At 37.6% G+C, this 24,312-nt stretch overlaps 1 protein-coding gene across 9 annotated transcripts in view; it reads right to left on the bottom strand.

Annotated features, from left to right (window-relative positions):
* LOC126186395 (protein lap4) overlaps positions 1-24,312 on the bottom strand; it is a 535,941-nt gene that overhangs the window by 130,551 nt on the left and 381,078 nt on the right. For all 9 annotated transcript variants that reach the window (XM_049928205.1, XM_049928206.1, XM_049928204.1 and 6 more), the window contains 2 exons: positions 5,838-5,948; positions 5,510-5,689 (listed from right to left, as the gene is read on the bottom strand). In XM_049928205.1, the coding sequence (XP_049784162.1) occupies positions 5,510-5,689; positions 5,838-5,948 (291 nt within the window). The remainder of the gene's footprint in view (positions 1-5,509; positions 5,690-5,837; positions 5,949-24,312) is intronic.

A 24,312-nucleotide genomic window follows, 5' to 3' on the forward strand; every position in this document is an offset into this window, starting at 1 on the left:
AAGACAGAGACAATCTGCAAGTATACGCATTTACGACTGCTGCACAATATTTCTTAAGCATCACTTCCATATAGTGCAATTGAATGTGATGTTCTATCAAAGTGCTCTAATCTCTTGATTTCTCACAAACTAGCTCATGCTAGAGATGACAATTTATGTAAAAGGCAATAACTTCATATAAATTTGAGCAATCTGGTACACTTTCATGTGAATGATGCAGTGAATGTATAAAATTGTACTTAGTGTGCAGCACAAAACCTGCACCAACTAAATCTACAGCCCCTCCAAGGCCTCTCACAGATACTGCGATGCAGTACATTATAGACAGACGTCATTACCCCTTATTTTGTTTGAAGAAGACGATTTCACCTTGAAGATGATTACTAAAGAAACTGCCTACACTAAAGTTTTCTGCCCTCATTTGGACCACTGCTGTAAGGTGTGGGACCTTTACCAGATAGGATAAATAGAGTTCAAAGACAGGCAGCACCTTTTTTATTATCAGAAAACAAGGGAGAGAGTCTCACGGACGCGATACAGGATTTTTGGTGGAAATCATTAAGACTAAGGCTTTTTCATTGAGGTGGAATCTTCTCATGATATTTCAATCACCAACTTCTTCTTTGAATGGAAAAATATTTTTTTGATGCCAACCTACATAGGGAGAAATGATCATCATAATCAAATAAGGAAAATCAGAGCTCACACAGAAAGATATAGATGTTCTTTTTTTACCATGCTCTGTTTGTGAATGGAATAATAGAGAATTATTATGAACCTTCCGTGAGGCACTTAAGTGTGATGAATTGCAGAGTACCCACGTAGATATAGATGTACATCCAAGTGCTACATAGCAATGTTGAATATCTTCATTCTCACAGAACTGAGGACTGTATCACCTTTGATAAAACAGTTTGAATAATGCAAGAGTGGATACAGCAAAACTATCAATGATGTGATTTCAATATACTGCAATGTTGCATTTGTGATTTCTTGTAATTACATGGCTCAAAGAGTGCATTGGAAACCTTTACTTAGCTACTCCAAGCAATTGTTTAAAACAACATATGAAATAATCTGCATAAAACAAATGTTCAGAACAACAGACAAAATCTTCTGGATATCATCAGCTGTACATAACAGTTAGTGTTTCTATGTTTAACTCCACTAAGGGGAATTGGGAGGGAGGGAGGGAGAGGGAGTGGGAGAGTGAGGGGGGAGGGAGAGGGAGAGAGAGGGGAGAGAGAGGGGGGAGAGAGGGGGGAGGGAGTGGGAGAGTGAGGGGTGAGAGGGAGAGGGGGGAGAGGGGGGGAGAGGGGGAGAGGGGGAGAGAGGGAGAGAGGGAGAGAGAGAGAGAGAGAGAGAGAGAGAGAATGGCACATTTCAACTAAATACGAATTGGGTTCTGCAGTACTGTGAAAACTACTTGAAGACAACAGGTACGGGTAAATAAAGCATTTATCTACATACAGAACACAGTAGCATAGTACAGCAGTCTCAGTTTCATATATTTTGTATTAGCAACTACAACATTAGTACACTGGTACATCATATTCATATAAGTTTCAACTAACCATTTCTAATTATTCATCAAACAAGATGGGATTGCATAAATTACATTTATCTCACTTTTGAATGTAAAATGAAAACATAAAAGACAAATGGCAGGACTCGTCAACATCAATTAAGGCCAGAAAAGTGGTTAACACAAACTGTAGAGCAGCCATTTTATTGGATCTGGCCAGATTAGCTGCGAGCCTGTAACTAGCTCATAATGAGCAGAAGATAATGCCAAGATAAGAAGGCGGAAAGGATGACTTGCATGCAAAGACCACATGTCAATGAGTCTCATTTACAAACAGGAGAAACCCACGCTGTAGGAAGGCACTCCTCATTAATTCCTCTATGTGAACACATAGTAAATTTATTTCTGAAGATAACAGTATTAATTACCGTAAACAACAAATGTTATCATCTATTTATGCTCGTCTTGCTTTTAATATCCCGATTTAGTAATAAAATGGGGTATCATGATACAGATATATAATAGTTCTTAGTCTTAGAATGAATGAAAGCTTTCCACATGAACTTTACAGTGACATTTATTTCAGAGCCATTATGTTTCCGTATTAACCAGAAAAATACTGTTTTTAATTAAAGTTCCTAATTTTTTCTTTCATCAGCTCATCAATGTCTAGCAGTGTTTTTTGGGCACTGCAAATTTCTAAACAGCTTTTCAACTGAATTCTGTCAAAAACATTCTCCGAAGGAGTTCATTCACCTCCTTGTATAAAAAACCTTTATACAGATATGCATGTATCTGAACACAATTGTTAATTGTTTCTGTAAGCTTGACAAGTTAAGGACAATCTGTGAAGCAGCCTGGCTGTAACATATAGTGGTGTGTTTGTGAGTGTGAATGTGTTGAATCCACATTTCTGCATGACTCTAAAGGGAAAATGAAAATGCATTCAATGAATTTCTCAAAAAAGGTATTACACAATCAGCAAAGCTGCAAACATTTGTGGTCTTGCGTTAAAGGGCAGGTGTGTGTGTGTGTGTGTGTGTGTGTGTGTGTGTGTGTGTGTGTGTGTCCCCACTGTACTGCAAAATAAAACAATGGAAAACTGGGTGGCATAATATTGTTGTTACTTGAGATAAAATCTAAATAATAACCAAAATGATGGCAGTCTATGCAAAAATGCACATTTTTGCACATCTGCGAAAACAAAATCTGCTGCTGGGAAACACCAAGTACTGTGGTGCTCCACACTGTGCAGTTTAATAAGTTCAGATCCTCACTCACATGCTATCTGCAAAGTAACCAAGACATTGCTGCTCAAGTCTGTCTCACAATACGAGGTCATACAGTGTACGGGGAAGGTATCTGTGATGATGTCCTACAAGTTTCGACTGGTCCCAAGAATACTTAATTTGGGAAGCAAATAACACAGTCTATTCCATGTGACTCCAGCCACCTGGAAGGGGGAGTTCACAAGATGGGTGCAGTATGCTCATGCATTTCTGTCTTTAAAGACAAACACTTTGCCAAAAATTTGACTCTAGGGCCGAGTAATAGGTTGTTGGATCCTGGCTCATAAAACTACCCCTTGTGACTGATGAGAGGTGTGTGACAATGTATTATACCAACAACAAACACATTTTTTTCCACTAAATGACTTACCCATATCATTAACGACAATATGCAGCAGGATTTTGGAACATATATTGTGTTCGAATGTTACGAATTACCTCAAAGAAAACTGTCTATTGACACACAGTCAACATGCGTTTAGAAAACATCATTCCTGTGAAACACAACTAGCTCTTTATTCACATGAAGTGTTGAGTGCTACTGACAAGGGATTTCAGATGAATTCTGTGTTTGTGGATTTCCGGAAGGCTTTTGACAGTGTACCACACAAGCGGCTCGTAGTGAAATTGTGTGCTTATGGATTATCGTATCAGTTATTTGACTGGATTTGTGATTTCCTGCCAGAGAGGTCACAGTTCGTAGTAATTAACGAAAAGTCATCAAGTAAAACAGAAGTGATTTCTGGCGTTCCCCAATGTAGTGTTGTAGGTCCTTTGCTGTTCCTTATCCACATAAACGATTTGGGAGATAATCTGAGCAGCCATCTTCGGTTGTTTGCAGATGACACTGTCATTTATCGACTAATAAGGTCATCAGAAGATCAAAACAAACTGCAAAATGATTTAGAAAAAAAATATCCGAATGGTGCGAAAAGTAGCAGTTGACCCTAAATAACGAAAAGTGTGAGGTCATCCACATCAGTGCTAAAAGGAACTCGTTAAACTTCGGTTACACAATAAATCAGTCAAATCCAAAAGCCGTAAATTTAACTAAATACCCAGCTATTACAATCACGAACAACTTAAATTGGAAGGAACACATTGAAAATGTTGTGGGAAGGCCAACCAAAGACTGTGTTTTATTGGCAGGACACTTAGAAAATGTAACAGATCTACTAAGGAGACTGCCTACACTACACTTATCCGTCCTCTTTTAGAATACTGCTGTGCGGTGTGAGATCCTTACCAGATAGGACTGACGGAGTACATCGAAAAAGTTCAAGAAACTCAGCACGTTTTGTATTATCGCGAAATATGGGGGAGAATGTCACAGAAATGATACAGAATTTGGGCTGGACATCATTAAAAGAAAGACGTTTTTCGTTGCGACAGAATCTTCTCACGAAATTCCAATCACCAGCTTTCTCCTCTGAATGCGAAAATATTTTGTTGACACTGACCTACATAGGGAGAGACGATCACCACGATAAAATAAGGGAAATCAGAGCTCGGACGGAAAAATATAGGTGTTCATTCTTTCCGCGCACTATACGAGATTGGAATAATAGAGAATTGTGAAGGTGGTTTGATGAACACTCTGCCAGGCACTTAAATGTGATTTGCAGAGTATCCCTGTAGATGTAGACTGAAACCCTTTCTCTTCTGAACTTACGTGATACATGATCGCCTGCCTCAGCTGAATTTATGTGGTACTGCAGACCTGAGACATGCAATGGAATCTGGCTCCCTCCACACTATTCTACGCAGAGGATAAATTGATACTATGGAGACTGTAGAGACTGATGAATATTGTCTGTGTAGGAGAGCCTTCCCAGTTGCCTCCACAAAGCTAATGGGCAGTTCTTTTGCTGTTCCTATGGAACCTACAAGTCATAATTTGTAGGTATGCTAACTAACTAATCAAAATGACTGTGAGTGATAGATGTCTGTGGTGGGGAGTGGAGTTGTCAGCTCATACACAACACGCCAGATGCTCATGCCATCAATAGCTGCATGTGCAGAACAGCCAGGATTTGCTGATGCCTTGCCTCTACCAACTGACTCACTGAAACATCAATCACAGAGTTACTGTCATCAAGTAAAGTGATCAGCAGCTCTCAGTGTTGACCTTTGGCAACCACTACAAGGGAGTGCTTAAATGTTCTGTCTCTCTCAATAGTGGCTGGCGTCTGAACGACGCCATTGTGGGAACAATTTCACATGCTGATAACCATTCTTCCTGTAAAGTGATGATGTTGGCACAGTCTAAGCTACGAACAACCATTTGAGACATGCTGACTGACTAAACAAACCACATTGTCTCATTCAAATTGGAGATGCAACACACACTATTGAATTGTAGTGAGAATGCAAGTTTAGTTTACCTCCATTACATAAGTGGCTGAGCATAATGATTCCTTGTGATCACAAAGAGTACTGAGGTAAAAGTTTTTGATCAAAACAAGATTAATCAAACAAGCCATGAGGGTCCTGCAATTATTTTTTGAGCTTCTGAAAATCTAATTTCCAATGGACAAGAAAACATTTGCGACATAGTTGTTGATATATCTTATGACAGGTCAAAATAATGATTTGTAAATGAAGTAAACATATGGTAGTAAGAACATGTTACTGGCATTATTCTAAAAATATCCATCTACCATTAAGATTATATCACACAAAAGCGAACACTTACTTGATAACCTTCTGGCAAAGGATCATGCTGAACAGCAAGATGTATTTCATCACCAGGCTTCAAAAGTGCCATCACCGCTTCTTTATGAGTGTATTTGGTAATATCTTCACCATTAACTTTCAGAATACGATCACCCATTCTCAGCTTCCCTGACTGTGCTGCAATACCTCCAGGAACCAGCTATTAGGAACATTGAATGTTCAAATTAAAACATGAAATTGATAACTACACTCCAATTAAGATCAGAAAGTTTACTGCAGATGTATATGAGGAACTGTGAAAATTTCATATAAGTATCTGTAATAAATTAAAATAAAAAAGTGCTTACATGTGATATAAAAATTCCTGGCTCAGTGGCTCCAAATGGAGTACATGAATGATCAGTTCCACCAATGATGCTGAATCCCAGTGAACCACCTTCTTTATGCAGCACAACTTCCTGCAATAATATCAATGACAAATGAAACTGCTGCAGAGGAAATAGACTTTAGCATTCATTTTATTCTGTAACCTGGCCTACAATTTTCTTAGCAATCTGTTTCTTTCTGTTAGCAACACACACAATAATCATAAGAACTGAACCCCAAGAGCAAGGGGGAAAAAAAGCAGTATACTAGACCTTCTTTTTCAATGTTTTGTACATATTATTCTAATAGAGTAGCAAATTTAACCTCCCATAAATGTAAGTGTGTGATTTGAAAATATCCTTACACACTATTTTTGCCTCTAATATATAGTGTACTGATGTGTATAAGAAAATCAAGGTAAAGTGATAATTAGGTTTTGTGTGTTTAGTACTACCACATTCAAAGCACTTATTAGTTCTATAATATTTCTGAATCAAAGTTTATTTACAGACAGAAACCCATGAGCAGATTATGAAAGCAATCCAGAAATCAAAGCAGTTGTTGTAGAAAATAAGAATTTAATAACATAAAGCAATTATTCAAGGATCAATATTAAATTAGGTTATAAATTGAAAAATGGTGTTTTCTTTTTTGTTATTACAGTGGCATTTAATACTTAATTTTTACCATTTGTACCACAATAGGGGACTTCCATCATAAGTATGTAAATAGAGCAACCACAACCACCACCACAACCACAACTACAACCACAACCACCACCACCACCACCACCACCACCACCACCACCACGATTAAGAACCTAGACTTACAAATCAGGAAAAGGGGATTCAAATTCCCATCAAACCATCCCAATTTAAGATTTCTCTAGCTTCCCTTAATTACTTCAGTCAAATACCAGGATAATTCCTTTAAAAAGAAGACAGCTATTTTCCTTCCCCATCCTCATCCAACCACCACTTTTGATCTGTCTCCAATGACCATCTCTAATTGAATGTTGACCTTTTCTTTCTTGCACTTATTCCTTCGTTTGCTAAAGTGCAGACACTATAATGTGGCAATTGGCCAAAACCACAAACAAACGAGAATTCTGACCACTTGCGGGGAGAGGACTGGTTTGCACACAGGATTGGCACCTACATCACTCTTCTTCGCTCCTGTTGAAGCAGAAATGACATAATGGTCATTGGGATAATGCATACCTTCCGGTGTCGTGAGGGTTATACTCTAACCTTGTCATGGACCAGGATTAGTCTCTTCACTCAAAAAATAACAAAATAAAACAAAAGGCAAAAGGCAAAACACAGCACAAAGCAAAAGGGACTACACAAAGCTTTTGGTAACAGCTGCAGTGTAACTATTTGTTGGGGTTGGTGATCATGTAAACATGGTAGTTCTAGCTTGACCTCTAGCATTATCTTACACAAACATAGTTCAAAATATCTCCATCTAAAATTGCCACATTAAAGTGTTTGCATAATGCTAGCATCTTTTTGTTGTTTTCGTTGCTGTTGATCCCATATAAAGACTACTCTGATGCAATTCTCCATGCCTATCCCTCGTACAGGTCTCTTTAGCTTTGTATAACTATCAAAATACATTTCCAATTGAACAAGCACACTGTAATCAAGCTTTGGTCCAGCACTATATCATCATCACATTTAATATTCCTTAATGCCTCAGAATATGTCCTGTCAATCAATCCTTTGTTTTAGCCAATTTGTAATGTAAATTTCTTCTCTCTCTGATTATTTATTCAGTTCTCAAAGAACAATGCCAAAGATAAAGTGAAGAGTGAGTGACTAGCTGAGAGAAATAGCCATGGATTTGGTGGAAAGAGTTGATGAAGAGAATAGACAGTATTTCTTCAATAGTTACTTTAACTACCAATCTAATTTTTAGCATTCCCCTGTAGTGCCACATTTCAAAAGCTTCTATTATCCTCATAACTGCACTGTTTATAGTCCACATTTCAGTCCTATGTAAGGTTACACTCTAGACAAATACTTTCTAACACAAAACATTTTCTTTATTTTCAGGAACTCTTTTCCGGCTATTTTACATCCTCTCTGCTTCAATCGATCATTGCCAGTTATTTTAACTATCAAAACAGCAAAACTTCCGTCCTAATTTCAGTGTCAATTCCCAACCATAATTCCCTCAAGGTCACCTTGTTTCACATTCGGATGTTCATCTTATAATGTCTTCTCAAAAAACTATCATTAAGGTCCACTGACCTTCAAAGTAATTTGATATTTCCAACAGAATTACAATGTTATTGTTAAGCAATGATTTTATTTTGTCTCACTGAGCTTTAATTCCCTTTCAAAATTTATCCACAGTTTCCTTTGTCACTTCCTCAAAGTACAGACTCAACAATATCATGTATAGGCTACAATACTCCTCACCCCTTCTCAACTATCACTCCTCAACTATTGCCTCCCTTTTATGTCCTTTGACTGTTATACCTCCACACTGGTTTCTACACAAGCTGTGTACAAAAATCTTTAGCTTGTAGTATATTATCCGTACCAAATTCCAAATTTCAAAGATTCAAAAATTTATTGTCATCATTGTTAAAAGCTGCTTCTAGATGTAGAAATATGGGTTTGACTTCCTTCAGTTTATCTTTAACACATTGGCTGCCATGACACACTTTGGTTACCAAACCCAAGGAGCCATTTTGTTTCTTTTCTTCCATTTTCTACTTTATTTTGCACTAAATAAGCTATTTATCTATAAATAAGTTGACATATTTCAAATTAGTCCCTTACAATACAGTTATTTGTGAGAGTTACATGTGACTCATGTGGCACCATATTAACCACACCAGGAGTGTCATTTACAGTGTGGCTAACAATTTTAGAATGGTACTTCTGTCAATCTCTAATTTCATAATATTATTTGTGTACAGTCACATTACTGCTTTCCTTCATTGTGCCACATCTTCATTTTGATATTGTTTCCACTATAATCCAGAGACACTGAGAAACAAGAAAATGTCTTGTAGACATTATGAAGATGAACAAAGGCTTTTGAAGAAGATTGTAGACAATGTTATAGACATAACTGAGAAATATACTGCATCATTATATAATAACAACTCAGGTGAATTTTTACCAGTCGAGTCTGCAAGTGAAACTTAAAGAGAACATTGAAACATCTAGAGTCAGGCGTACAGCGTGCTGTGAAATAATGAAGTGTGAACACAGATGAGAGCAATCTATCAAAATAAAAAGAACTGCATGGAAACATAAGACCTGTGACTTGTATTTTTGTACAGAATGAGTTTTCACAAAGCACAGCATGTACAGGCGTCAGAAGTGCAGTACAAAGCACTGATACCAACATTTTTTGCAGTTTAATTTTTTTTTTTACATTGTCAGTTGGAGTATGTAAACAAAAATTGTATGCAATTTACATTGAACAGTTTAAGTAATATGTAAAAGTAAATAAGTAATACAGAAAAGGAAAGTCCAACTGACTGAGCCATGTAAGGTGTATATAACTCATGATTTCAAGTACCTTTAACTTTTTTGTGTTCTTCAAAACCATAGGCCACAAACATGATTCATTACTGGTGCCATGATCTGCTGTAAGACAGATTCACAGCATGCAGCAGCACACAGTTTTAAGTGAAAATGTGTCCACGAGTTTTATTTAGGTACTTCACAGGGCCAAAAAATAAATTTGTCCAAGTAATTTTTCACTCATGTGGCAGTCAATGTGTTAAGATTAATCAAAGGTCAGAACTGTATCACACGTTCTTACACTTAAATTTATCCATGCTGTGTGGAATTTATTGAGACCAGTGACTGGATTACAAAATTTATAAAATAGTTTTTCTACTTTTGTCACTCTTTACCAGTATTTATTGGCACAAAACATTTCAGCAGCAAGCTATCAGCATTAGGTACTATACAGTTATATGAACATTAATTTTTAATCACAGATTCCTTTGAAGTGTGATTAGGTCCATTTGCTGGGTGTGCAAGTGAAGTTGTGTACTGAAATTTATTCATTCTTGCTAAATACATCCTTGTCTAGCACACAGAGCACACCACTTTATACATTCACATTAAGTTGTTTTTAACAAAACATTTGTGTTCAACCTCATCTTCCTCTCTGCATATATTCTCCATCACTTCCAATAGTCTATAACACATTACTCAAAAATCAAATCTCCTACATGTGTTCCAGCCAAAACTGCGTTAATATTGCCTTTTTGTGCATATTCCACACAAATGTTTTGGTTCTGTACAGGAATTTATATCATGAGCATTTAGCTGTTAGTTATGTTCAACATTTGACTAATGAATAATGTATGAAGTGAAATGGTCTGTAGATACGAATTCTGGAAATTTATATAGGTTTTTAATGAATGAAACATGAGAATAACAGAATTTGACAGTCGAATCTCTAAGTTTCATAAGGAAATGGGAGTATCAATGGATCAAATGAGAAGATGGTAAATTTATTCAGTTCTCAAAGAACAATGCCAAAGATAAAGTGAAGAGTGAGTGACTAGCTGAGAGAAATCGCCATGGATTTGGTGGAAAGAGTTGATGAAGAGAATAGACTTATCAGAATAGACATTCTGTGGTGACATGTGCAAGTATATAATGACTGCAAAATAAAGCAAAAAAAGCCTTTCACCAACTGGTTATTAATAAAGGTGACAAATGTTGATGTCTGGAGAATGCAGAAACTCATCTCATTCTATGAAAAATATATAACAAAATGGATCTAACTGAGTAATTAAGTGGACATTGCTGGAACTACATATCCGCATGTACAGGAACTTGTAATGGAAGAGATGTGTGTAAGTGCAAAAGGACTGTGCAAACTGCAAATGTAAATTGGTTGGTATTAATTTTCAAATTTTAAATGAGAATCTGTTGGTGAGAGTCAGGTTCCTTCTGTTACACCAATGTCTTGACTAGTCTGTTAGTTATTATCATAATACATTGTTTACTGAATTAGTGCAATAGACTCTTATACATGCAACATTATTATTTTCTGGTTAAGAGATATTATTACCATCATCAAACAGCCGACTATGTTTCATATTTTGTCAAAGCATCTTCAATCTTTCTTCGGAGCTGTATGTTATCTATCAGTAATTGTAAGCTTAACATTCTTAGACTGTGCAATCTAAGAGAACATTTCAAAGTCAAAATACCCCTGTATCTCAAATATTCATCATAGCTGGATAAACAATACATTGGTGAACAAAAATGTGTTTCCCCACACAATATAGTGATGCTACAGTAATGTGCAAGGCTTTATCTAGTTTTATTCAAATTACAAAATACTGAACCTGACCACAAATATTCGCAAATCAGTCCTACCACTGTGGTAAGTTTAAAAATTAAATAATGGTTTATAACAAAATGATGGTATGGTCATATTTTGTAGGTATCGCATTCTGATTAATGAAACAATCCATAGCCCATTCACATAGCAGGTGACAGGAAGGCCTGCACAGTTACCAAGGAAAATAAAACAACACAAGTTGTGTTACTTCAGAGGATGGGGGAAAAACAAAAACAGGAGGGGGGGAGGGGGGAATGTCTGTTTGCTTATACTAATTCAACTCTGCACTTATAGAAATGCCTGTGTATTTTTTCAGCCTTTTGCAAAGACTTATATTACAAGAACATTCAACAAATCATGGGAATGAATACACACTAAAACTGTAAATGTTTCTTTAACTTAATGATATAGACAATGGCAGGAAAAGAAGAAATACAGCACTGATTACATTAAAATCACCAAGCCAATAAATACATTTTTATGAAGAAATGATCCAGATGGAATAATAAGTAAGAGAACTTTGAAACTGTTAATGCCTGCTTGTGGGATGATCTGTGCAATATTTCCAAATATCCTGCTTGAATTCCCATATCACACATAAAGGACTATAAACTGCCTGGACACAACCCAAGGAGAGTAAAGAAAGTACAGCAACATCACCTACCATATTAATTATACAGACTGCATCAACAGGTGCACACAGCACAATAAAAACACTGTGATAGTCTGCCAAGCTCACAATTCTGTCAAGTCTGGTATATTCACATGAAAGAATCAAACATTCCTATTGCATCTTCGTGGTTGGTAAGACGGTTATTAAAAGAATTTCAACAAAATACAACATACAGTTCATTGTTAACTGGTCAGTGTGTTAACAGTGATTTAAAATGGAGAAAACAGAGTTTTGTGCTATTATTACACATTTTCATTTGAAGAGTTATACTGCCGCACAAATCAGAACAGAATTAAATGAAGTTCATGTGAACTCTGCACCTGCACCATCACCATCACAGAGGACCATTTACTATTATGTTAATGAACTGAAACTTGGTTGGACAAGCAGCAACACTAAGTGCACACCACAAAGAAAACCACTGACACAATCCATGATATGGCAATGCAAGACTGCCAAATAAAAATCTGTGATCACTGGGATTGTGAACATCCCAACTGAATGAGGGCATAGCATCCTGCGTGCAGCATTGGCTATGAAGAAGCAGCGGGCACAGTGGGTGCTGCGAATGTTCACAGCTGACCAAAAGTGCATCCGGCACAACATTTCAACACAAAGGCTGGTGCTGTTTAATTGCAAAATCTGCAAGATTTTTTGTGCAAACTTGTGACTGCTGATGAAACTTTGATCCATCATTACATACCAGCATTGAAACAGCAATCAAAACAATGGACAAAGGGTGGTAAAAGTGCACAGAAAAATGCGAAGCCCGTTTTGTCAGCTAGTAGGTGCGGTCACTGTTCTTGGGATTTCCAAGAAATAACTCTCACTGATTATTTGAAAAAGGCAGAACCGTAACTGGACCCTATTACACCTTATTGTTGAATCATTAAACTAGCACTGGCTGAATAAAGAACAAGGTTGGCACACAGAAAAGTGCTTTTTCACTAAGATAATGCACCATCCCACACATCAGTCATAACACAGGCAAAAGTGCATGAATTGGGCTTGGAACTGGTTTCTCATTCACCCTATTCCCCAGAGTTAGGAAAGAGAAAGAAGTCACTTGGGCTAACTTGAATCTTTAGCTTGAGGGGAAGAAATTTTCTTCAAATAAAGAAGTGATAGTTGCAGTCAATGAGTATTTTGCAGTGTTTGACAGAACCTATTTTTCTCACGGAATGAAAAAGTTGGAAGATCATTGGACCAAGTGTATATCCCTCAAAGGAGAGTATGTCAAGAAGTAAGTTGAATTGTTCATGAAACTTTTGCTTTTTTATCAGTGTTATCAACCCATCGTCATATCATCAATGTAACACGTTACTAACTTAATGGCAAAACCAGCTGGTCAACCTCTCATAAGCAATCATTTAAAATCCACATTACATGAGGGTAGTAATCATTCTACATTAGTATGGGATTTTCTACAAAACATATAACGTATCTTAAATCTTTGTTATCCCTCTACCAACATAATGGTGTAACACATATCTGCAGTACCCTCTTTCAGAGTTTCTTGAATAACTTTCCCATGTCTTAAGCACTGATACCATTTATCTCAATATCATGCATTCTAATGATGGGCTCCACAATGAATTTCCAGATTTTCATTTTTTACGTCTTCTGCGCTCTTGGATTCCATTACTACCTTTGTCCAGATGAAAATTGTGTTGCAAATTACTGGACAATTCTCCACATGGGGCCATGATACTCAAAAGAGAAACACCCCTAAATAGTCACAGCTGAGATAGCAATGGGATGTTATACGGTAACTCAAATACTGTTCTGTACAAAGTGAAGATACTACTAACATATACTGTAGGTGGACAAGGGTGAGTAACAACCTGGTTACGTTACCTCAATGACAAACAATGTAATAACCATCTAACTTCTGTTAGAGTATTTCACAAGAATGTGTTCACTGTTTTAACGTTCCACATTTCAATTTGTATGAAGTAAAATACCTGCTCATCTGCATTTTGGTCTAGGTATGGTGATGAAATCTGTTCCTCAACCTGCTGGAATGTTAACTCAGTAGCTAAGTATTCATAATGTGTAGATTAGCAAGCACATTTCACATAACACAAACATGATTATATAGATAAAAGGCATTAATGCTAATAAGCAGTAATTGTTTACAGCCATTTTTGAGGTTTTATTATTTATTCTTAAGTAATGAGTATGAAAAATAACAATTTACACAATGGAACTGGCTATTGCATAGTAGAGAGGTGTGGATCAGGTAAAGGAATCACACATGTAGAAATAAGTTACTTAACTTATCATAGCAATGACCTACCTCCATTTTAGGTGACATCTCCAAAGAAGAAAACTTTTAACATTTGTGTTCAAAGCATAATACAAACTGAGAACAACTAACAGTCATGAGGAAACTGTCACATATTTACGGAGAGATCCGAAGAACAAAGTAGATCACTACAGGCAGAAATAAATGGACCTGTGTTACTAAAATTGGTATAAAAACCTTCTAATACGCAATATAACTGTACTAATGCAAAGTTCTTAGAAATTTACACCACGGCACTACAGAGTTGTTTAGTAATACACTAAGTGTTACATAAGATGTTGAAATACTGAACAAATTTTAACTGGAAGAATAAAAATATACTTATGGAGTAAGGCATGCATATAAACACACTATTTTTTTATTTCTACAAAAACTGTATTATTAGCTGTGTTTCTGTGAAAAATAAAAACCCTTCCACCAAGAAGTCATCAGTTCCTTGCCAAACACACCAGTAGGTTCCATCACATGCACATGGTCCAATTATTAGCATGATGCCAAGAGAAATTATAAATTATCACATGCAGGGGCCATGAATGTGCCATTATCCCTTCTTGTATAAGAATGCAAGAAACAGGGCCTAGCATGTAGCAGAGCTATTTCACCTTTGGACAAATGTAGGACCACACATCATCTTATACCATCATTGAGTGATTAGTTAGTAATTAAAGCTTAGAAACCTGCATTATATAACTACACATGCTGGGTCATCATTTCACTGCATTACCAAACACGTACACCACTGGGACCAGACTGACAACCTGTTACAGCTAGTAAGTGTGTATAAGCACAAACTAGCAACTGGGCTCTAGTTATCTTTGGCAGATGACCAAAAATTGTGTAATCTGATTCATTGGCAAGTTCCAGCAGGTCTAATATTTTCATTGTACACCATCCAGAAACAGATGGTAACAATATTAATTGCATGCATCACATACAATTCTGTAGCCTGCCAGAGACACTCCCCTACCTTGACCATGATTTCCTGTAGTGTAACAAAATGCACTTGACCATGATGGATTGGAAAATGTTGCCTTTACAAAGAATCCAGTTTCCATTTGAATACGTTTGTGATAGTGGAAATTTCTGGTGGTCTCAATCTACAAATGTCAGTTCAATTTTTGTTATAGTTTCAAACAATGGAAACTCCAGGTAAGAAAGTCAACTATGTAGGAAAGAGAGATTGGTACTTACTGCAGAGAAGACACATTAAGTTGCAGACAGGCACAATTAAAAGACACTTACATAAAGCTATTGGCCAAAGCCGTCATAAGCAAAAGAGGAACACTCACCATTCATACACAAAAACAAGCACACCTCATGCACACATGACCAGCATCTTGTTCTGAGATGCTGGAGTTGGAGGTCATGTGTGCAAGAGGTGTGTGTGTGTGTGTGTGTGTGTGTGTGTGTGTGTGTGTGTGTGCAAGAGGTGTGTGTGTGTGTGTGTGTGTGTGTGTGTGTGTGTGTGTGTGTGTTTGGCCAAAAGCTTTATGTAAGTGTCTTCTAATTGTGCCTGTCTTCAGCTTAACATGTCTTCTTTATGGTTAGTACTAATCATTTTTTCCTAATTGTTGATATTCCTACCTGGAGTTTCCATTGTTTGATTCTTCAGAACGGCTTTTCTTCCATCCTACAACCCTGTGACGCTTTCCTTTGTCACTCTTCTCTATTGCATTACTATTCTCAGTGTCCATTCTTTCTCTTCTTTCCTGTATTTATTCACTGCCTTCCAAATTGCGTCTACTCTCAAGACACACACTACCAACAATCGTTCGCGCACACGAACATCATGGCCGTGCGGAATGTTGATGCAATATCTGATATGTCACATTCTTTCCTCTGATAGTTATATTTATTTCTACTGATCCTACTTCATCTCTCATTCTGAGCATTTTATCTTCCACACCTGCCCATGCCACACACTTTTGATCCTCGACCTAACCCATCCCCACCTCGCCCTATCTTCCCTTATCGCAAAACACACACACACACACACACACACACACACACACACACACACAAATAAAAAAAATCCTTTTCTCTAACATTTCTGTACATTTTTAACATATTTGTGTGTATTTTTGCGTGGTTTCAAGCATTTCTGTGTATATTTTTGCATACATGTTTGTGGTTCTGCATGTCTTAATGTATTTTTTGTGTGGCTTTTTGTTTATCTAGCTCCTCTCACAACCTTTATACCATTCCTGCCACAATGGACCCCTGACTCAATCTTTCTGCACCAGTTCAGAAAAATATCTCGTTCCCTGGCTAAACCCCAGTCCCTCATCCTATTTCTCAAATGATGCCTAAACCATGCCATCCTTCCAAAACAGCCAAACCATAAAGATTCCATTCTCTGGATCCCACCCCTCTTTTCACAATGACCTGCACCTTTTGAGATTCTGCCAATCCGTGCCCCTCACAAACCTGGTACTGCAAAAACACATCTCCCTGACACTGGCATCCCAGAACCACCTCAGCTTCCTCCGCAAGATACTTCTACTATGCAATCCCGACTCCATACATCACATCTTGATTCCGGCCCGAAATGCTTTAGTTGGCAGTCTTGTGTGTATGAATGGTGTGTGTTTCTCTTTTGCAGATGAAGGCTATGGCCCACAGCGTTATGTAAGGGTCTTTTAATTGTGACTCTCTGCAGCTTAACATATCCTTTTTACAGTACAACATACTCTTAATACAGGACATATTGAGACACTACTCATAACTACCTCACAGCACATGAACTCTGGACATCTAACTGCAGCCAACATTATAATCTATGCTGCAGGCAACCATCAAGAACCTGTTTGTTCAGATGTGTTTTAATCTCATCTATGTTTATAAAATGACAGGCCTTAAAAATTTTCTTTATTTTTGGAAACAGAAAAGAGTCACATGGAGCCATGTCTGGTAAATATAGAGGGTGGAGCGGCATCACTGATTGTTTTTAGGCAAAAATTCACAAAACAGCAACCAATTGTGAACAGATGCATTATCATGGTGCAAAATGCATGTATTGTTTCACCACAAATTTGAGACTCCCCCCCTCCCTTCTCTGAATGTTTCACGCAGGCAGTGCCGACCTTATAAGTGGAACTCCTTGTTGGAGATTTGGCCTCGTAACAAGAATTGGTGCACTACGCTGTTAAAATTGAAGAACACAATGAGTATAACCTTCACATTTGACCAAACTTGTTGAGCTATTTATAGTATTGCCAAACCAGAATGTTTTCACCGAGACGATTGAGTCTTAGTTTTAATGTCATAACCATAAACTCATGTTTCGCCACCTGTCACAATATGATTCTGCAGTTCTGCATTGTTATTTACTTCATCTAATGATCCCGACTTGACTTGCATTCGCAGATTTTTTTTGTCCGAAATTCAACAACTTTTGAAAGAATTTTGCTCTCAAACATTTCAAATCCAAACTATCCAAACAATTTCATGGTGTGAACCAACTGGTGTGTCAAATTCATCACTGAATTTTCTGATTGTGATTCAGCAACTGTTCATAATCGTTTCTTTTGCATCATCTACAAGTTCATCAGCTGACAATGTGCTGGGATGTCTTGGGCAATCATTCTCTTAGTCTCTGCAGCCTTCTTCAAAATTTTAATGGAAGGCCACTGCAGCTAAGTCAATGAGCAGTTTTAGTCATCACATCCAGACCGTTTCCAACTGGATCTCAATTTGCCAATTTTAATGCATAATATGGCTACATAAATATTTCACATAAAAGGACAAGAACACCAAGTTCATCCATATACAGTATAAGTGCAGAAAATTATATATTTTACATTACACTGTTGTGAAGCAATGTCAAATGATTGCTAAAGTAAAAGTCGAGTGGATTTAAAAGTGATACGTCCAATCATATTGTACGAAAAACTGGTGTGGCACAATCATGAAAACTGTATAACAATAAAAATACTAGAATGCTTCAGGTTATATTTATTTATATTTTACCATGTTCAAAGTTCCAAATTGCATGCTTTATCAATGAAAAGGAAAAAAAAAAATTATATTTAATAAAATTCTAAAGTAGTTGCAGTGGATGGTGCATCCATGTCAATTGCCTAGTTATGTCCTCTGCTGTGTGCAGCCATAAATTAAAACTTGGGCCACTGTACACGTGCCAGCATTGTCGTGCATGCAATGCGAACTGCTGACAAGAACATGTTTACCAACATGCAGATTCAGCTACGAAATTGTGGAGTACATTTAAAGAAAGTTGTCAACAACAGAGCGGCAAAATTCCAGGTAATTGGTTTTTCTTAGTGCGCAATGCTTATTGAGCGTCATTTCCCTGGATTTTTTTCAGATAGGCATATCTTCTGTTTCTTCATTTATGCTCATAAAGCATACCTTCTTCATTGCCTGAAAAATTATTAGGACTGTTTTCAATACGATGCACAAAGTGACTATCTTGTATACATTGAACTGAAAAGGTGGATGAGCTTCTTATGTCTTTTCTTTATAGGTCAGTTTTCTCCTTATATCACTTTTCAAAATTCTTTCCCACTTGTCCAATGTAGCTAGCCTTACAGTCAGAGCAGCAAATTTTGTATACACCACCGTTTTGGTATGAGCCTTATGTTGTGTATAGAAAGCACTACAGTGGTAAAACAGTATCACTACATCTAAACTACTAACAGGCACACTACAGACAGATGCAGTAGAGTGATGCTACGTGTTGATGACATGCTGCACTGCCTCTTGTTACTACACTTTGCCCTGCCATGTGTTTAACTACACACATGCACCACTTTTTTTTTTTTTTTTTTTTTTTTTTAATTCATCAGTTTTCAGATTGGTTCAAGGTGGCCCACAATGAATTCCTCTCTTGTGCCACTCTCTTTATCTCAGAGCAGCAATTGCATGCTACATCATCACTTATTTGCTGTATGTATTCCAATCCCTGCCTTCCCCCTAGTTTTTATCCTCTACAACTCCTTACAGTGCTACAATAGTTAGTTCCTGATGTCTTAACACACACCCTATCCTGTCTCTTCTTCTGCTTACTCTTTTCCATATGTTCCTTTCTTCAACAGTTCTGCGGAGAATGTTCTCATTCTTTATCTTATCAGTCTATCCAATTTTCAATATCCTACGACAGCATCACATCTTAAATCCTTCAATTTTCTTCTTACCTGCTTTTATCACAGTGTATGATACCATACAATGTTGTACTCCAAACATACAGTCTCAGAAATTTCTTCCTAAATTAAGGGCAATGTTTGATACCAAAAGGCTTCTCTTGCTTATACTAAACTGATTTTTAAGTCGTCCTTGCTACATCCACCATCTGTTATTCTACTTCCCAGGTACCAGAATTTCTTACTTCATCTACTTCATGACCACCAATTCTGATGTTAAATTTCTTCTTATTCTCATTTCTGCTACTCCTCATTTCTTTTGCCTTTCTTTGGTTTCCTCTCAATCAATATTCTGTACTCATTAGCCTGTTCATTCCATTTAACTTGTCCTGAAATACTTCTTAACTTTCAGTGAGGACAGCAATGTCAGTGAATCTTTTTTATCACTGATACCATTTCACCATGAATTTTAAACCCACTTTTATTTGAGTCTTTGCTTCTTCGATGTATAGGATGAGCATATGGCATTGCAGACACTGTCTCCCAGGACCTACACTGACTGTTATCACCATCTACACAGAAATTCTGGTTTCATACTTCTATACCTGTTATACTGGCTGCTGGGCAGGTCTTAAATCCAATATCTGATTTCGGAATCGCTGTCTGGTCATGATGTAAGTCAGCTGGAAACTTCCCTTATCTCCAGGCCTCTTCCACGTATACCTCCTCCTCCTGCATTTTGAACAATGTATTTGCTGTTACCAGCTGAAATTTCTTGCAGAACTCATTCTTCCTCATCTCTTATTCCTACTATCAAGCCCATATTATCCTGTAACTCTTTTTTTTCTATTCCTTCTCCTACATTCCAATTCCCAATGATTAATAGCTTATCTCATTTACATACTGAATAACCCATTCAGTATCCTCGCATTCTCTCTAAAGTTTTCGTTTTCTGCCTGTGACATCGGCATGTATATCTGAACTATCATAGTTGGATTGTTGGCCCAGGTTTGCTGTCAATTCTGATGACAACAAGGCTACCACTGAAGTGTTCACAGTAAATCACATCCTACATCAAATCCTACTCCCATTACACCACTTCCTGTTCCTGTGGATATTACCTTGTATTTTTCTGGCCAGAAATCCATGTCTTCTTTTTATTTTACTTCACTGACTCCCACTACATCTATATTGCACCTTTGAATTCCCATTTTTAGATTTTCTAACTTCCATACCACAGTCAAACATATCCAAACTGTAGTATGTCACCTTTCCATCAGTTATTCAATCTTTTTTTCATGGTTACCTCCCCCTTGGAATCCCCTCGTGAAAATCTGAATTGGGGGACTAATCTGGAATCTTTTTTCCAGTGGAGAGATCATTGTGATACTTCAATTACAGGCCACATGTCCTGTGGATACACACTGTACGTCTTTCATGCTATGGTGTCTATTGCCTTCCATATTCTCATGCCCTTTATCATTGCTGATTCTTCCACCTTTTAAAGGCAAATGTTCACCCCAAGGGCACAAGATTGACATGAAAACTGTCCTTTTCTCTGCCCTCATTGACACGATTGTTGGCAGAATGAGGGCAACTCCTTACACCGGAAGACTTTGCCTGCCACTGCTGATGATTTTTCATTCAAGAATTAAGTAGTGGCTGGGTCTGAACCTGGGACCCAGAATGTTTTGATTACAAGCCATAGACGCAGTCCCTAGACCATGGGCCTTACCCTTTTAGTCACTCAAATCAATGAACTCCACTGTCAATCATGCAATCATATTTCTGTATAGAATCAAATTGTACTGGAGTCTAAAGACAGCACCCAAAAACACCGTGATATTTACAATATACTTTGGTTTCACACACTCTATGGTATGTCAATGGTTGGTTGCACCCCATGAGGCCACTATTAAACACACCGAACATAATTTGACAACAAAGCAACAGGGTTATGTACATATGTATACTTTGCTTTACAAATTTGTGCAGTAAACCACGAGTCCTATCAAAATGAATGTGATGGTCTCATGGCTGTAAAGCACATTCCGCAACAGCTGATCTATCAATCTCCCCTCTTCTGCAATTGCCCTTGTGCTCTTCGAGTCATTTTTTGGTAGTTCTTTTGGTAGTACCCATGTACACCTCCCCCTAACTACAGGGAATCCTACAAATTCCAGCTTTTTCCGGTGGTTGGCAAGCATACTTAGCTTATTTTAGGTTATCTTGTATCTTCCATGTTGGTGTGTAGATTACCATAATGTTCCGCTTTTTCAAATTTTTACTGTGCGGTCAGTCACATCCTTAATGAATGGCAGGAAAAATTTCAATTTCACCACCACCTAAATATGATGCTGGCAATAATCAGAGCAAAATGCCTCGGACCTTTGGAGGTGACAGAGTCCCACCTCTAACTGACAAACCAGCGACTTCTAACTGAAACCACTTGAGCACAGGCAGTAAGTTAATGTCTCTCATATTACTATCTGCAGTAAACTGTGTAGTGGTGACTGGGATAGAAATGACTGACTGTTGCACGATACTGTTAGGAAGCGTAATTAGACAGCGTCTAATAGACAGAAGAAGAAAATTAGTTCCTTGTAACCTAATAAGAGGATCCACCATTTAGACTCTTCCTGCATGGTTATTTATTTATCCAGATGTTAAGCACGCATTTGTAGTGTGGACAAGGTTATGGCTGATGAAATCCACGTAGAAGCTGAATAAGTGAAAAAAAACTCCAAAAAGTAATTTAACTGTGGGTGAGAGGAATGCCTTAAAATGCATGAAGGAGGACAATAGTGTTGTTATTTTCCCCAATGACATGGGAAATTCAATGGTTGTCTTGAATGTGACCGAGTATTATAGTAAGATTAATCACTTATTAGATCAGAAAACATATATGAAACTAAGTAAAAGACCCCACTGACAAAGTTCTTATAACTGTTACAATGTCGATAAAGAAGTCCTCTATCAAACAGAGCATTCAAAAACGTCTGTTCAGTTCGGCTGCGCTAATGCCAAGACTTTCTGGATTGCTGAAGGTGCAAAAAGAACATATTCCTTTAACATCTATAGTGAGTGCTAATGGTTCGCCCACCTACTTGATTTTTAAGTTCTTGACAACATTATTTTGCCCATATGTGAGCTGATCGGCACATTTTATCAGTAAATTAAATGGCATAGTGGTACAGCTGGAGCACATATTAGTTACTTTTGATGTGGTGTCACTATTCACTATGGGTCCACTCAATGAAGTGTTGCAACACCTGATTCAGGTTTTTCCTCCCGATGTTGGAGAACTATTTAAATATTGCCTCAAAAACCACGTATTTCAAATGGAACAAAGAGTTCTATGAAAAGATGCTTGGTGTCAGTATGGGGAGCCCCTTAAGTCCGGTTATAGCGAACTTCTTTAGGAAAAAGTTCGAGAAGCAGGCATTGGAAACTGTGAGCAAGAAACATCTGAATGGGATCAATCCAAAGATTGAGTTTAGCAAGGAGAGGAGGCATGTGGAAGATTAAATTTTCTTGATGAGCTAGTTTTTAAGAAAAAAAGGTGGTAACTTGGGTCACATGGTTTACCAAAATTCCATACACACAGACCATTAACTACACCAGGATTTGAACCACCGCCCAGAACAAAAGTGAAGCATCATAAAAACATTGGCAGATAGAGCAAGGGAAATTTGTGAACCATAGCCGCTTGACGCAAAATTAAAACATCTCACCAATGCATTGCTCAAGAAAGGTTTTTGTTCGCTGATATGAAAAGAGCTTGACGACCCACCACACACACACACACACACACACACACACACACACACACACACACACACACACACACACAGAGAGAGAGAGAGAGAGAGAGAGAGAGAGAGAGAGAGAGAGAGAGAGAGAGTGTACAAGATCACCTAAAATCAGCTGTGGAGAGGTGTGCATGATTTCTACAAAAAGATCTGACAAAAAACCACTTGGAGAGCACAAAGGCAATCGCAGAAGGGGGGAGACTGACATTTCAGCTGTTGTGGAACATGCTTTACAGCCAGGAGACCACCACATTCATTTTGATAGGACTGAAAGTCCTGGCAGCCACAAACTGACACCACAAAATGTTGTACAGAGGGACCATAGAGATCGTGAAATGCCCCAGGAATTTCAGTGGAAAGGAGGAGGGTATGAAATTGAACAAAATTTGGATTCTGGTGCTGAAGATTATGTATACCAGGCTTCCACCATGGGATGATAGTAACAGCAGACAACAGCAGTCGACAACAGCCAATTGCACTCTCATATCCAAAACGTGATGTCACACCATAGTGAGGAAGCTAATGAAAGCAGAATTTTGCTATAGTCAGTAGCTACCCAGGGCAGGAATTGGACATTTAACGAAGCTATGGTCCCCGTTGAAAATGTCCTCTGCAGATGGAGATGAAACATCAGGTTTTAAAGTGAAATCCATTTGACCACAGCATAATAGGCAGAATATTTTATTAATTGTGAAGTGTGTGTACAAACTGAGAAGTCCTCTAACCACGGCAACATCTTCTGGCACACGTACAGTATCATGGTCAGCAATGTCATGATGATGTAAAAATTTTCTAGACAAACCATCAATTTACGGCGTCATCAAACAGAAATGAGAATGTTTCAACTTCCTCTCAATAACTAATTCCTTTGTTAGCAACATAACAGCATTACATTACAAATAAAATACCCACACCTATATCTGCTCATTACACAGTTAATGCCGTAACAGAAGACACACAAAATTCGCAGTTACACTGCCAGCCAATCATTAAATGCGCCATGTTTCAAACTTATCAAGCTGATGCTTCTCTTACTTAAAGATAAGATGCATGTTACTTATATAACTGAATGCAGATTCCTATATAATCGTAATGTGTGTTAATGACACACAAAATGTATGAGTAATTATAAGTAATTAGATGAAATACCACTACCCCCATAAATTGTATTGGTAATGTCAGTCCTCACACACATCATACAGATATTGATAATAATGTTTACTTCTTTGT

This window comes from Schistocerca cancellata, chromosome 1, assembly GCF_023864275.1.
Source record: "Schistocerca cancellata isolate TAMUIC-IGC-003103 chromosome 1, iqSchCanc2.1, whole genome shotgun sequence".
Taxonomy (NCBI): Eukaryota; Metazoa; Arthropoda; class Insecta; order Orthoptera; family Acrididae; genus Schistocerca; species Schistocerca cancellata.